At 40.5% G+C, this 17,149-nt stretch overlaps 1 protein-coding gene across 1 annotated transcript; it reads left to right on the top strand.

The window, feature by feature from the left end:
• Nucleotides 1-91: 91 nt before the first annotated feature.
• On the top strand, nucleotides 92-7,764 carry LOC124798000 (ejaculatory bulb-specific protein 3-like). Its single transcript, XM_047261189.1, has 2 exons — nucleotides 92-322; nucleotides 7,503-7,764. The coding sequence occupies exons 1-2, from the start codon at nucleotides 133-135 to the stop codon at nucleotides 7,685-7,687; spliced, it is 375 nt and encodes a 124-aa protein (XP_047117145.1). The 5' UTR covers nucleotides 92-132; the 3' UTR covers nucleotides 7,688-7,764.
• Nucleotides 7,765-17,149: the final 9,385 nt, after the last annotated feature.

The following is a 17,149-nucleotide window of genomic DNA, read 5'->3' as shown; positions in this document are numbered from 1 at the left end:
ACCATCTCTCTCTTTCTGTGTCTCTCTCGCTCTCGCGCGCGTGTGTGTGTGTGTGTGTGTGTGACGGACGGCTTATAAAGAGCCGCTGCGGCTTCCAGTCCGTGGACTCGCTCTTGCACGCAACGCTCAGACATGCAGGCCCTCACCCTTGTTCTCGTGGCCCTGGCGGCCGTGGTCGCGTCGGCAGCGGCTTACACCACCAAGTACGATAACATCGACTTGGACGAGATTCTGGCCAACGAGCGCCTTCTGAAGAAGTACCACGAGTGTCTCGTCTCCGACTCCGACAGCAGCTGCACTCCAGACGGCAAGGAACTCAAAGGTGACTAGAGTGTAATAGCGCTCTCCCATGCCTACGATACTGCATTACTAACTACAGTTGGGTGTTCCGCGGGGTTAGATGTCTGGTCCATTTGTCTATGTATTTATTTTTTATCTTTATTAACGCTCTACAGTTTCGTATCAATAGGCATTTCTACTGTTGATGCTGACGCTGTTGGTAGACCAGGAAAAGAAAAGTAGTGCTAGACGGCCAGTTTAATTTAGCACTTTGCCAGAATGTGCTGGGAGCAAAGGAATAGGCCGAGTTCCTTTCTTCGATTCCAGCACACCTCGAGCAAAGTATAAAGTTATATTGCACTTACGGTACATATCTATTCTAAAAGCTGTTAAGGGGGGTAGGACGTCAAACGTGCCGACTTGGAGCAGGAGAGTCACCACAGAATTTCCACTGTCTATACTTTTACAAATAAATTCATAAAACTTTGTCAGCATGACCAGGAAGGATTCAGAATTCACACTCACATCAGTGGAAGTTCGAAAACATAACGAAGTAATTTTTTTTCATGTGAAATTTCATCATTTTTTTCACTTACTAATGGCAGCATTTCTTGCTATAGGAGGTACACTTTTCTTCATAAGTAAGAGAGATGGTTCGATGAATTTTGCACAGCATACAAACCATACTTAAAGGTGTATGAAACTCTAGAATTTTCCAAATCTATTAAAAACTGTAGTAAAAATTGAGGTAATTAACTACATAATATGTGTTTTTTCTAAACATGAAGCTTAAAATACCACAGATCATTCGTTTGTTCATAAATTAAATAAATTCTAGAGTTTCATACACTTGTAAGTATGGTATGTATGCTGTGCAAAAATCATCGAAGAATCTCTCTAACTTACGAAGAAAAGTGTACCTACAGCAACAAATGCATCCATTAGTAAGTGAAAAAATCATGAAATTTCACACGTAAAAAATTTATTTTGTTATGTTTTCGAACTTCCACTGCAATGAGTGTGAATCCCGAATCCTTCCTGGTGATTCTGACAAAGTTTTACGAATTTATTTGTAAAAGTATAGACATTGGAAATTAAAATGACCTGTGATGCCTCTCCTGCACCAAGACGGCCCGTTTGACGTCCTACACCCCTTAACTTGTTTTGGAAAAATATGTTGGCTTCACACTTTGTGACAACACTTCACCTTAATTTTGAATGTTTTCGTGATTTAGTGTGAGGTCCTGACTGCTTTCAACTTCAAGGGTAAATTGTAGGCTCAACCATACACAGTGAAAAATTACTAAACCAACGTTTTAGGGAAGTATTTACTTTTATCACCAGAAGTATCTACACACAAAAATCTCCATTGCCTGAAATATATTTATAAGCGTTTATCCAGTAATCTACATTTACATCTGCATGATTCCTCTGCAATTCGCAATATAGTGCCTGGCAGAGGGGTCACCGAACCACCTTCAAGGCATTTCTCTACAGCTCCACTCTCGAACAGAGCGCTGGAAAAGTGAACACTTAAATCTTTCCATGCTAGCTCCTATTTCTCTTATTTCATTAGCATCATTTTTCCAATTCGGAGGAGAGAGTCGGTGACTGAAATTATGAGAAAACATCCTGCCGCAACGAAAAACGGCATTGTTTTCATGATTGCCACGCCAACTCTTGTATCATATCCGTGACAGTTTCTCCCCTATTTCGCGACAGTACAAAACGAGCTGCCCTCCTTTGAACTTTTTCGATGTACGCCATCAATCTTATCTCGTGCGGTACCTCACTTTGCAGCAGTACTGCAGAAGAGGGCGGACAAACGCAGCGCAGGCAGTCTCTTCAGTAGACATGTTGCAATAAATCGCAGTCTCAGTTCGCTTTCCCCACAACATTGTCCTTGTGATGGTTCTAATTTAAGTTATTCGGTAATTGTGATAACTAAGTACCTGGTTGAATTCATAGCCTTTAGAATCGTATGATCTATGAGGTAACCGAAATTTAGCAGATTCCTATAGTACTCACATTGATGACTTCACACTTTTCATTCTTTAGAATCAATTGTCACTTTGCGCACCATGCAGATATCTTGACTAAATCACTTTGCTATTGGTTTTGATCATTTATGAGACGGTATAAAGGACAGCACCATCAGCAAACATGTAAGAGGGCTGCTCAGATTGTCTCTTAAATCATTTTTATAGATTAGGAACTGCAGAGGGCACATAAAACTTCCTTGGGAAACGCCAGATATCGCTTCTGTTTTACCCGATGACTTTCCGTCAGTTACTATCGACTGTGACGTTTCTGATGGGAAATCAAGCAAAGTCCTCATAGTACTGTCATTGATGTATAAAATGTAAAAGTTACAAAAACATATAACTGTTAATAAAAATTTCGTGATGACTTCTCTTGTAACCAGTTCCTCTTCTTACAATGTAGCAGTACCTGGTGAGACGCACATGAATTTGTAAAAGTTGATCACAACCAACTTTCACGCTCAGCGTTTGCTCGTCTATTTTTGCTGAATTAAAGGTGCTTACTGGCTACATTTTAAGAAGATGGCGTAGTTGTAATGGAACGGAACAAGAAATTTTTATTGACTTTCACGTGTTTTTATCTTTTTTTGCGTTAATGAATGTACACTGAGGACCTGCGAACGAGCATTTGTAAATATATTCCATGCAGTGAAGATTCTTTAGTGTGAATATTTCTGGTGGTTGTGCCTACGAAACGCGTCAGATTAGCGCTTTCACACTGAGTGTGTATGACCCTACACTTCAGCTTCCATTTCACTTCAGCTTTCAAGAATGCAGCACCTTCGCTTACTATAGTGTACCAACAAAGTAGTTTAAAGATCTTGTGCTTAGATACTGGTAAAGGCTTAAACCGCAAAGACAGTGTTTTAGATCTATTACAACTTTTCGCCTCAGATGCTTTTGCCATACGACTGACGCTGTTAATGGAGACGTAACCTTTTTTAACATTTGTTGATGTCCTAGAGGGTAACGTTTTAAAGTAATACCTACCTTAAAGAAAAGTAATCGTTAAATGAACAAAGTTAACTGTAATTATGCGTGGAGTTTATTAAATGTGTATTTTGTCAGCAACGGTTTAAACGGTGGTAATATTAGCCACACACTCAGAATACATTTACTCGCTGATTAAATCTATTGGAGACAATCTAACGACTATGAATACAAAAGTGGTGTTTACTGACATAGCACTTGGTGGGGAAAATCATCTGCACCCACTTGTACTCAATTTTCCTCCGGCACCAAACAGATGCAAACCACGTTGACAGCTTATATAGGAATATTAAACGTCCAACAGACAATAGTAACGCTTCCATGTGCAGATTAGAGATAGTTCTGCTGCATCTCGACAGATGCATCGAATGATTCTCAAAGGGTTGTGCAGTATTTCAGCGAAGCACTTGTTCATCACCTGCAGGTGACATTGTTGGTACAGTGTTAATTGTCCTAGGGAGAGACAAGTGGGCGAATCAATGGTCCATTACTAGATCACTCGGATAGCGCCGTCATCGATAGAATGACTATGGGGTGGGCTATCCCGCACTGACGTAGTCCTGAAGTACTGGCTTCTCGGTTGTCTTGGAGCCGCATGCTCTCTAGCCTTCTAGCTTTTAGACTGGTCAGTGCCACGTTCCTCCTTCCTGAGGCTTATCATGTTGCTGAACCAAACAATCCGTAAGTAGAACTATGTCACCTGCGATCTATGCCTAGCCCTATCTTGTATGACTCTAGTTCCGTTGTATTTGCCTAGAACATATGACGTTTCCTAAAAGAAACGTTCCGTACCACAAGATTTATCGTAGATACGATAAACTGCATACATTCCAAGTACAATCTATGTCATCTTTAATGCACAACTGATGCCATATAGCACTAATTTAGTGCCAAAATAGTCAAGGACGTGATGAACTATGTGAAGTTCTCCTGAAAGTAATGTTACCTACGATTTAAAAAGAATACCAGTGTTATTGGCATTTACAGCAGACAAAATTCTGTGCCCTTTCCTTGTTCTTATGTTTACGCAGAGGCGCCTTTCTCCTGATTCATTAAATTTTCTTCGTCGAGATAACATATCTTTAATGCAGTCTTTGGGTGGAACTCATTTCCTAGCAAATTCACACTGTGTGTTCTTACCACATCGTTTCTACTCTTTTTTCCCTTGTTATCGTCAGCGTACCTTGTTTTATCGTTATTCAGTCGTTCCTGATTTTATCTGCTCTTCCGAACATATCTGAACCATCTAAAGAGTTATATTTCAGTTCATTGTGGGCCTTCATCTTTAAAGCCCAGCTTTCTTCTCCATATACCCATACTAACACAGAAACTGTCAGCACACTGAAAAATTTGATTCTAATCTCTTTTTCGCGCTTTCTCTTTTACAGTCGTGTCGTATATCTTCCAGTAGGTGTTAGACTTACGGCTCACAACATTGGAAACATTGTTATCCCTTCAATAACGGACTTCCACTGGACCTTATCACCCACATTAACATAGCCACAGATTTTAAAAGCGCTCAGTAAATTCATAAACGCTGATGAATTACCCAACTCACTAAAAAACAGGCCAGATATGCATGAAGATCAGTCATTTTCACTCAAATCTTACAGTTAGTACTGGGCGTATATCTTATTGCCTACAATTTCTATTCAATAAGCTTTCAATTGATAAGTTATGTAGCTGTATCTCTTGAAGGCAGTGACAGTTCCTGATAAGGTCTTCAGAAATTCTGGTTTGACCACGCCAAATTCTGGTCTTACCGGGAAATATAATAGACTCTAGAATGTTGTCATGAACTCTAGAACCTGTAAGATAGCACACTATCTGATGGCTTAAACCCAGCTGATACCGTTCCAGGAGTACATAACGTTATAATGTCATCTGGTGGTTACTCGATGCCCTTGATATTACCTGTTGTCAATGAAAATTGACAACAATTTCTAATAGCGCTGCTTACTGGAAGTTAGACAGAAAACAGAAGTTTTCTTCCAGGCTGAATGGACAACTGTTTTAACCTTGCAGACCAATATTTAAAAAAAAATGACCTCGAATTTAAGTTTGCTGCTAGTTTTGCGGCTTATAATGGATGTAACTTTGAGTTTAATCCAATTCCTTAACGCTGAGACCGCATGTCACCGTTAGATTGATTTATAACACATGTTCAAAGTGTAACGAAACTGCAAGTCCATAAAGTATGCTGCCCTGATGTCTCCTTTTGAAACCGATTCCTGTCTAAGTGTTTCTCTTACTGTTAATTTTGGACTGTAGAAATATATATCAGCCATGGTCCTATTCGAAGTGGTAGGCGCTCAGTGTCAGTTAAACGTGGCGTCCGAACCTCAGCTTGTGGTCTGAACCCAGTCGATGGACAGTATTTTTCTATCACTTATTCTGTCTTCCGCCTCTGTCAGTGATTTGTGCATACTGGTTATGTAGCTTTTCTTTGAGATTTATTCAGTTTTCTCATCTGCTCAGATTAACTTCATGATCATAGAATATAAAATTAATAAATGTGATCTAGGTGATATTAGGGACTGCACGGATGATATTTTTCCTAGATTTAAGACAAGCATGGGAACTAACGCACAATCAGCTCAATAGCTTAAGCATCCAAGTTGCTGGCGTGGATAATAAACAGAAGAGTGGAAAAGAAATTCGAGGAGCTGTTAGATGGCGATCAGTATGGATTTCAGAAAGATAAAGGTAGTTCTGACGTTGCGCATGATAATGGTAGGAAGTGTTAAGAAAAACTGTGAGACTTTCATAGTATTTACCAACATAGAAAAAGCTTTCGGTAATGTAAATTATTAGAAGACGCCCAAAATTATGAGGAAAATTGGCGTAAGCTATAGAGATTATATCGATATTTTGCTTATTCACGTTACCGAAGTTCGTCTCTTATTCCTTGAGCAGGTTATCACTCAAATGTCTCTCCTAGTAATACGCGCAGTTTTCCTTGTGAATAACTGTTGGTTATGTAGCTTTTCTTTGAGACTTATTCAGTTTTCTCATCTGCTCAGATTCACTTCATGATCACAGAATATAAAATTAATAAATGTGATCTAGATGATATTAGGGACTGCACGGATGACATTTTTCCTAAATTTAAGACAACTATGGGAACTAACGCACAATCAGCTCAATAGCTTAAGCACATTTTCGTGTGATTTGGATGTTTATACACTTCCCTTGTAATTCGTGAAGCCACGTCATAGTCCTCTTCCAACTTCTTTTAAGCTCATCTTTTCGATTCGTCTCCTGGGATCTTCTTTTGGACCTCACTGGTGTCGCTCGGTTCAGGAACACAGGTGAAATCCTGAAGAAGATCCAAGGAGAGGTATAGAAACTTCGACCATAGAAGAAGTTTCAAGGCGAATGTGACGCTGCCTAACGACAAAGATACTGTAATCTTACCGTTAAGTCTGTTACTTGTCTGAATAGTACTTTCCATGGAGTTTCAGAGATTACAATGAATTTTATCTGCTTACACACCGCAGTAAGGATACTTTTAAAGCATCAGCTCACTGAGATTGTTGCGCCGTGCGGAAATACACTCGCTGTCACAATTGTGAGTTCTTTGGTTTGCTGCAGAAGGAGACTGACCGGAACTGTAACATACAATACATTAGTTCAATTTATTACAATATAGAGATCAAGATGTACTTAACTTTTACACAATCCATTTTCACAGGAATGTTCTGAATATTTACAATTGTCTCTGAATCTTAAACTATCACTTGACGTAGACAAATTTACAAGACTCTCATTTGAAGAATAACTGACATAATGTTCATATAATGTTCTGCCTGAGACAATTAATACACTGGTGGTCTATCTAAGACGTTGGTGTCATCTTGATCTTTCATTGAGTATTGTGGCGAGCATTCCTCTGCTCATTCGTAAGTAGACGAGCCGTTGTGATGGCGTGGAGGATTTTCAGGAGGCGCAGTTTATCATTGGTCGGTGAGGCATACAGCGACTATTCTATGGTGCCAACCTTACTTTGGCACCCTGCTCTCTGGACGACACCACGAAGATAAACGAACGTTTCTTTTATAAATTTTGAGTTACTATTTGGAATTTTCGACATAATTTAGTATTATTGTCATAGAGTAAATTTGCAATTCCTGTAAGAGGTTTTGTGCAATATGTTAGATAACGACAAGCATGTGCGCCTTTCTGTTTCAGCGACCATCCCCGACGCTCTGGTGACTGACTGCAGCAAATGCAACGAGAAGCAGAAGGAGGGCTCCAACAAGGTGATCAGGTTCCTCATCCAGAAGAGAGACGACCTCTGGAAGCCCCTGCAGGCCAAGTACGACCCCGAGGGAGTCTACATTGGCAAACATCCAGAGCTGCTCAAACCTGAATGAACCCAATTATCAGTCTGTTAAAATAGTGTCGTCCTTGTTCTTCAAATAAATCGTTATCTTCCAGTTAATACAGTTAACCATGTGCTGTAATTTTATTCCCATATCCCCGCCGCCACCTTCAACAACGTTGCAGATTTTGAGTACGTTATTTGGCACGTCGAGGTGGCGCCGTGCTTAAGATTTTTGGCTGGATTTGAGGACGACCACAGATCAAATCACTGACCAGCCATCATGGTTTAAAGTTTACAATGGTTTCCCCAAATAGCCAGCCGAATGCTTTGGCGTGGAATACATATGCTCGTCACTTACATATAACATTCAAGGAAGAAAATATAAGTACGTGTCCCACCTCATTGAAGTTACTTCAATAAATTAAAGCATTGGGCAAATCACAAATTACGTTTATTCAGTTACATATAGTCATATACAACCTACATATCGCTAACAAAAGAATAGCAACGACAGAAGTCCATGGGTAACCCAGAAGAAATAATAGGCTTTTTGAACATATCCATCAACAGATAGTTAATTTGTCACCGGAAGGAGTAGTACAAGGCAAAAATTATAGATGCAGGCTAGAACGTAAACTACTGTTTCGAGTCTATTGTGCGTAGGAGACTATCACAGCATATGAAGACGTCTAAGACTGAACGAAGGCACATGAATGCTGAAGTTGTTGATTAAGAGCATTCGCAAAGAAACTGCTGATATATATTACGGTACGTTGATAATTTTTACTTTATGGACCGTCTGATTACAGCTGAATGAAACACAATTTTCGAGCCGTACGCATTTAGCCCTTATTTCTGCAAGGGCCTGGTATATTTTAAAAAATTTCCTATTTAGTTTACATTGACCAAAATTCAAACTAAACAGCAAAAATATGTAGATATTCCAGGGCACTGAAGATGCCATGCAGAAAATAAAGGCGAAACGCGTATCGCACGAAAGTTGCGTTTCATTCAGTAGTAGTCAGACGTTCCATAAAGTAAAAATTATCAATATCCCGTAATATTACACACAACTGAGGAACACAGGACTACAAAAGTCAAAGATTCTGTTAGATAATTGTACAGTTCTGTCATTAATACTATTAACTGAATAAATATTGAATGAACAATGTTAAAAAGGGAAACCTGTATCTCGATTACTAAAATACTCCAGTTGGGCTAAATAAATCTAGAAATCGATGCCTTTCCTCGCAATCATCGTCAATGGGTAAATATCTGAAGTTAGGAACCATTATCTATATGGAATGCGTCGCGTATCATCCGTACTCTTAATGTGAATACTCGAGACGCTAAATAAACGGTTGTAGCAAATTACTCAATGGTGCAGGGTTTTCATATTGCGTTACTTGTTTATCTACTAAATTGTTGACCTACTATGTCGTCTCTAAGTTCAAATGGTTCAAATGGCTCTGAGCACTATGGGACTCAACATCTTAGGTCATCAGTCCCCTAGACTTAGAACAATTTAAACCTAAGGACATCACACGCATCCATGCACGAGGCAGGATTCGAACCTGCGACCGTAGCAGCAGCGCGGTTCCGGATTGGAGTGCCTAGAACCCCTCGGCCACCGCGGCCGGCTCGTCTCTAAGTGAGACATCTATATTTTCATACTTATCCAGTAGAAGTATTGAAATATTGTTGGTGTTCGAGTGATTTCAGAAAACAATCGTTAAATGGATATTTGGTGACAATGGTGTAGGCCTATACTGCCACAGCATTAGTCACTCTTTTAGCCAATCCATTTTGCGCATCTTTCTGAGAAAATCACAGTACTTCTTTACAAAAAAAATTGCTGAATAAGTGCTCCTGTCTACATACTTTGAAGTTTTGACACAAGTAAAGTCTCATAATTTGACCATATTTCACACGTTAAAAAGGTGTTAGTGTTAATTCGGTTCAGTGGGAAGAAATGTGGACATAAACGAATATTTGAGTGAATTTTATGATCACAGCTACTTCCAGAAATTTCATAACCTGATTCGTGGACTGCATATAACGTACACCTAACAGGTGAATCGTATCCAGGGAGCATGTGTGGCTCCGGCTGATAACCTATCACCTGTATGTCCTAATCCTGAAATATAAGGATCCATAGTAACCACGACGAACATAAATAGCAGATAGTCTCGGAATCTCCAAACCATCACGTACCTTCGGGCCTGTATACCATGCAGAGTACAGTAAAAGGTTTCGTCACATTGCCGTTCTGAAAAAATTAATACTGATTGCAGTTGTGCCTCAAATCAACTAGCATTCCAGTGGAAGGCAGGATACGGTTCAAAATTCATATTTTAAATGAAATTTTTTCACGTGCCACATAAGTAATCGCATCATCAATTCATCAGTGACACAAAAATGTAAATCAGTCATAGGAACTGCCATCCAATTTGTAATTATTTCGAGTCAATGATACAAGAAAGAGTAAATTTGTCTGTATGTGCTGCACTTGGACTGCAGGGACGCAAGATAAAGAATTCGCCATGGAATCAAATAAACGAGATGTGATGTATTCAGCACGCATATTTTTTAATCGTTAATGAAATCCCGATTCTTAACCATGAACATCGAAAGCGGACAACATCTCTGAAGAACTAACCTTAAATTTGAACACAAGTAAAGGCGCATTAAAGATCTGAAAATGCAGCAACCAAGCTGCAAAAATGCAAACCACAATAAGAATGACCATCAGAAAGCAAATGCAAAGCATGTTATTATATTAGTTGCCCAGAGCAAAAAACATGGAAGCCACTCGAGGAAGACCAACCGGTAACAAAGGTCGGCACATATACGACTGCTTTGTGCCGCTCAAGCGTGGCACACGCGGACGCGCTGCCTTACCGTTGCCTATCGCTTCTGCTCTCGAAGTATCACTTCTCATGCGTGTCTCCACAAATAGTCAAAGATGGTGATACCTTCAGTAACCGATCATTTAACCGATCATTTGGTATGGAATATGCTTTTTGTTGTTGTGGTCTACAGTCCGAAGACTGGTTTGATGCAGCTCTCCATCCTATTCTATTCCGTGCAAGTCTGTTCGTCTCTCACTAACTACTGCAGCCCACATCCATTTGAACCTGTTTACTGTGCTCGTCTCTCGGTCTCCCACACTGCCCTCAAATACTAAATTGACTATTCCTTGATGTCTCAGGTTGTGTCCGATCAACCGATTTATTTTTTTGTCAAGTTATGTCACAATTTTCTTTTCCCTTTAATCTATTCAGTTCGTCCTCATCACTTACGAGATCTAACCACCTAATCTCCAGAATTCTCCTGTAGCACTACGTTTCAAAAGCTCCTTTTCTCTTCTCGCCTGAATTGCTTATCGTCCACGTCTCACTTCCGTACAAGGTTGCACTCCGAACAAATGCCTTCAGAAACGACTTCCTAAACCTTATATTTACCGATATATTCGATGTTAACACATTTCTCTTCTTCCGAAACTCTTTCTTCTCATTGTTATTCTACGTTTTATATCCGCTATGCTTCGGCTATCGTAAGTTATTTTACTCCCCAAACAGTGGAACTAATCTGTTACTTTCAGTGTATCATTTCGTAAGCTAATTCTTCAGCGTCACCTACTTTAACTTCATCACATTCCGTTACCCTTGTTTTGCTTTGTTGAGTTCCTCTTATATCCGTCTTTCAAGATACTATCCATTCCGTTCAGCTGCTCCTCGAGCTCCTTTTCTGTCTCTGGCAGAATTACAGTGACCAACAAATCTCAGAATTTTTGTCTTCTTCCTAAACTATAATTCCTTCTAGAAATTGTTCTTTGGTTTCCTTTACGGCATGCTCAGTGTACAAGTTGAATAACATCACGGATAGCCTACAACTCTCTCTCTCTCTCTCTCCCAACTCAATCTTTGTTTCTATTTCATGCCCCACGAACCTGCCACCTGGTTCCTATACAAATTATGTATAACATTGCTCTTCCTACATTTTCTCCCTACTTTCTTCAGAATTTCAAAGAGAGTATTCTAGTCGACATTATCAAAAGCTGTCTCTAAGTGTACATATGCTGTAAATAACTGTTTCCGTTTACTTAACCTATATTCTAAGGTAAGTTGTAGGGTCAGTATTGTATAGCTTTTCTACGTTTCTCCGGAATCCAAACTGATCTTCCCTGAGGTTGGCTTCTACCAGATACTCCAATCCTATATAAATAATTCGTCTTAGTATTTTGCAGTAGTGGCTTATCAAACTGTCACTTCGATCAGCACCTACTTTCTGTGGGACTGGTATTATTGCATTCTTCTTGAAGTCTCAGTCTACTTGCAGTATTTAGTACATCTTGCACACCAGATGGAATAGTCATGGTTGGCTCTCCCAAGGATATCAGTAGTTATGAGGGAATGACGTCTACTACAGCGACCTTGAGCCGACTTATGTCCTCCAGAGCTCTGTCAAATTCTACTCGCAATATCATATCTGCCGTATCATCTTCATCTACTTCTTTTTCTTCCCTGTCTATAAAAGTTCTTTGGTTTCCCTTGTGTAGTCGTCAACACATCACTTCTACCTTTCAGCTTTCCCTTCTTGGTTTAGTACTGGTTTTCCATCTGGGCTCCTGATATTCATATAGATGCTTCTCTTTCTTCCAAAGGTCTCTTTATGTTTCCTGTAGGCGGTATCTACGTTCCCCTTAGTTATCCATGCTTCTATAACTGATATTTGTCTTCTAGTCACTCTTGCTGAGACATTTTGCTTATGGTTCAGAATATGCGAAAGAAAGAATAATTTTGAAAGTTTACGATATGACAAGCAATTTTCATTATCATGTATGACCTCGCAGGTGAAGCAGTCAATATGTCTATTTTTGTACTGAATTTCACTTCACTAAATTTCACTTCAGTAACAGAGAAGTAGTTGTTGCTGTGGTCCTCGGTCCTGAGACTGGTTTGATGCAGCTCTCCATGCTACTCTATCCTGCACAAGCTTCTTCATCTCCCAGTACCTACTGCAACCTACATCCTTCTTAATCTGCTTGGTGTATTCATCTCTTGGTCTCCCTCTACGATTTTTACCGTCCACGCTGCCCTTCAATACTAAATTGGTGATCCCTTGATGCCTCAGAACATGTCCTACCAACCGATCCCTTCTTCTAGTCAAGTTGTGCCACAAACTTCTCTTCTCCCCAATCCTATTCAACACCTCCTCATTAGTTATGTGATCTACCCATCTAATCTTCAGCATTCTTCTGTAGCACCACATTTCGAAAGCTATTCTCTTCTTGTCTAAACTATTTATCGTCCATGTTCCACTTCCATACATGGCTACACTCCATACAAATACTTTCAGAAACGACTTCCTGACACTTAAATCTATACTCGATGTTAACAAATTTATCTTCTTCAGAAATGCTTTCCTTGCCATTGCCAGTCTACAATTTATATCCTCTCTACTTCTGCCATCATCAGTTATTTTGCTCCACAAATAGCAAAACTCCTTCATTACTTTAAGTGTCTCATTTACTAATCTAATACCCTCAACATCACCCAACTTAAGTCGACTACATTCCATTATCCTCGTATTGCTTTTGTTGATGTTCATCTTATATCCTCCTTTCAAGACACTGTCCATTCCGTTCAACTGCTCTTCCAAGTCCTTTGCTGTCTCTGACAGAATTACAATGTCATCGGCGAACCTCAACGTTTTTAATTCTTCTCCATGGATTTTAATATCTACTCCGAATTTTTCTTTTGTTTCCTTCACTGCTTGCTCAATATACAGATTGAATAACATCGGGGAGAGGCTACAGCCCTGTCTCACACCCTTCCCAACCACTGCTTCCCTTTCATGCCCCTCAACTCTTATAACTGCCATTTGGTTTCTATACAAATTGTAAATAGCCTTTCGCTCTCTGTATTTTACCCCTGCCACCTTCAGAATTTGAAAGAGAGTATTCCAGTCAACATTGTCAAAAGCTTTCTCTGAGTCTACAAATGCTAGAAACGTAGGTTTGCCTTTCCTTAATCTAGCTTCTAAGATAAGCCGTAGGGTCAAAAATGGCTCTGAGCACTATGCGACTCAACTTCTGAGGTCATCAGTCGCCTAGAACTTAGAACTAATTAAACCTAACTAACCTAAGGACATCACACACATCCATGCCCGAGGCAGGATTCGAACCTGCGACCGTAGCGGTCACGCGGTTCCAGACTGAAGCGCCTTTAACCGCACGGCCACACCGGCCGGCCCGTAGGGTCAGTATTGCCTCACGTGTTCCAATATTTCTACGGAATCCAAACTGATCTTCCCCAAGGTCGGCTTCTACTAGTTTTCCCATTCGTCTGTAAAGAATTCGCGTTAGTATTTTGCAGCTGTGGCTTATTAAACTGATAGTTCGGTAATTTTCACATCTGTCAACACCTGCTTTCTTTGGGATTGGAATTATTATATTCTTCTTGAAGTCTGAGCGTATTTCGCCTGTCCCATACGTCTTGCTCACCAGATGGTAGAGTTTTGTCAGGACTGGCTCTCCCAAGGCCGGCAGTAGTTCTAATGGAATGTTGTCTACTCCCGGGGCCTTGTTTCGACTCAGGTCTTTCAGTGCCCTGTCAACACGCAGTATCATATCTCTCATTTCATCTTCATCTACATCCTCTTTCATTTCCATAATATTGTCCTCAAATACATCGCCCTTGTATAGACCCTCTATATACTCCTTCCACCTTTCTGCTTTCCCTTCTTTGCTTAGAACTGGGTTTCCATCTGAGCTCTTGATATTCATGCAAGTGGTCCTCTTTTCTCCAAAGGTCTCTTTAATTTCCCTGTAGGCAGTATCTATCTTACCCCTAGTGAGATAAGCCTCTACATCATTACATTTATCCTCTAGCCATCCCTGCTTAGCCATTTTGCACTTCCTGTCGATCTCATTTTTGAGACGTTTGTATTCCTTTTTGTCTGCTTCATTTACTGCATTTTCTCCTTTCATCAATTAAATTCAATATTACTTCTGTTACCCAAGGATTTCTACTAGCTCTCGTCTTTCTACCTACTTGATCATCTGCTGCCTTCACTATGTCATCCCTCAGAGCTACCCATTCTTCTTCTACTGTATTTCTTTCCCCCATTCCTGCCATTTGTTCCCTTACGCTCTCCCTGAAACTCTGTACAACCTCTGGTTTACTCAGTTTATCTACGTCCCATCTCCTTAAATTCCCAAATTTTTGCCATTTCTTCAGTTTTAATCTACAGTTCATAACCAATAGATTGTGGTCAGAGTCCACATCTGCCCCTGGATATGTCTTACAATTTCAAACCTGGTTCCTAAATCTCTGTCTTACCATTATATAATCTATCTGAAATCTGTCAGTATCTCCAGGTTTCTTCCATGTATACAACCTTCTTTATGATTCTTGAACCGAGGGTTAGGTATGATTAAGTTGTGCTACCAGGCGGCTTCTTCTTTCATTTCTTAGCCCCAATCCATATTCACCTACAATGTTTCCTTCTCTCCCTTTTCCTACTACCGAATTCCAGTCACCCATGACTATTAAATTTTCGTCTCACTTCGCTATCTGAATAATCTCTTTTATTTCATCATACATTTCTTCAATTTCTTCGTCATCCGCAGAGCTAGTTGGCATATAAACTTGTACTACTGTAGGAGGCGTGAGCTTCGTGTCTATCTTGACCACAATAATGCGTTCACTATGCTGTTTGTAGTAGCTTACCCTCATTCCTATTTTTTTATTCACTATAAAACCTACTCCTGCATTACCCCTATTTGACTTTGTATTTATAACCCTGTATTCGCCTGACCAAAGGTCTTGTTCCTCCTGCCACCGAACTTCACTAATTCCCACTATATCTGACTTTAACCTATCCATTTCCCATTTTAAAATTTCTAACCTACCTGCCCGATTAAGGGATCTAATATTCCACGCTCCGATCCGTAGATCGCCTGTTTTATTTCTCCTGATAACGACGTACTCCTGAGTAGTCCCTGCCCGGAGATCCGAATGGGGGACTATTTTACCTCCGGAATATTTTACCCAAGAGGACGCCATCATCATTAACCATACAGTAAAGCTGCATGCCCTCGGGAAAAATTACGGCTGATAGTTTCCCCTTGCTTTCAACCGTTCGTAGTACCAGCACAGCAAGGCCGTTTTGGATAGTGTTACAAGGCCAGATCAGTAAATTATCCAGACTGTTGCCCCTGCAACTACTGAAAAGGCTGCTGCCCCTCTTCAGGAACCACGCGTTTGTCTGGCCTCTCAACAGATACCCCTCCGTTGTGGTTGCACCTACGGTACGGCTATGAGTATCGCTGAGGTAAGCAAGCCTCCCCACCAACGGCAAGGTCCATGGTTCAAGGGGGGGGGGGGGGCGGGGGGGGGAACAGAGAACTGTTCTGCCACAATTTGAATCTCACATACACTATTTTTAAACATTATCAAATTTGTTTTCAAGGCAGAACTGCTTTATTAAAGCAAAAATGTAACAGTTATGACTAATACCACTTGCACAGGCCAGCAGTTATCGCATTTACCTTTGGTTGCGCCGTGGCCCTCTGGTGGGGACTAACCAGGTGAATCGCGAGAAAGCATCGATAGCAAGACAGATATACACATTCCCTCTTTTGGAAAGAAGTGACGGCCAGACAATATCATTGGTTCCTATATTAGTTTGGGAGGCAGATATCCGATTAAGATAATCTGAGCGAGTTTACTCATTGCACACACTTGACATTCCTTCAGTGTCCCTTCCGGTTCAAAAGAAGCGCTCTTTCACCTTCTCCCTCGTATTATAAAGTCTCAGGTGTCAACCCGTAGGCGATTCGAGGAAATACTGCAAAAGACAAGCGATAGTATCAGCAGGGACCACGACATTTGTTCCGTGCACACCACCTTTTTGAAAACAGAATACATCTCTCCTTAATAAATAAAGAGAACAATCCTCACCTCAGTTTATTTTCTCGACAATACTCAGGGTCTTCATTCTGCGAACTCTGTATGGTCACAAAAAGCACGGAGAACGCTTACAGCATAACATTAATCTCCACAGAACTTTCCGCTAAGAATTCAGACTCTTGCTCATGTTACGGTCGGACCTCAAACATGCGTCTCAAAGCATCCACCACACAGTTATCCACCCCCTTAATATGCCAAACCTGTGTATATACGTGTAAACCATCTCGCTACCCTACCGGTTCTCCTGGACTGACATAGAAACCTTCTAATTGCCTGACTGTCAGTTTCCAGCTCAAAATGGGTGTCCTCAAGATGTGGCCTGAACTACTCTAACGCAAACAGCACAGTCAAAGCTTCCACTTCATAGACTGAATACCTCTATTCCAGATGGTTTAAGGATCATGAAACAAAAATAACTGGCCTACGGCTCTCCTCATGCTGTTGCAATAGAACGGCTCCAACGTCCCTATACAAAGCATCAATTTGAACAATGGAAATCTTATCGAAGTCTGGCGAAGCGATAAGCGTTGTTG

The sequence above is a fragment of the Schistocerca piceifrons genome, chromosome 5 (genome assembly GCF_021461385.2).
Source record: "Schistocerca piceifrons isolate TAMUIC-IGC-003096 chromosome 5, iqSchPice1.1, whole genome shotgun sequence".
Classification (NCBI taxonomy): Eukaryota; Metazoa; Arthropoda; class Insecta; order Orthoptera; family Acrididae; genus Schistocerca; species Schistocerca piceifrons.
This window is presented reverse-complemented; position numbering and strand designations above follow the sequence as displayed.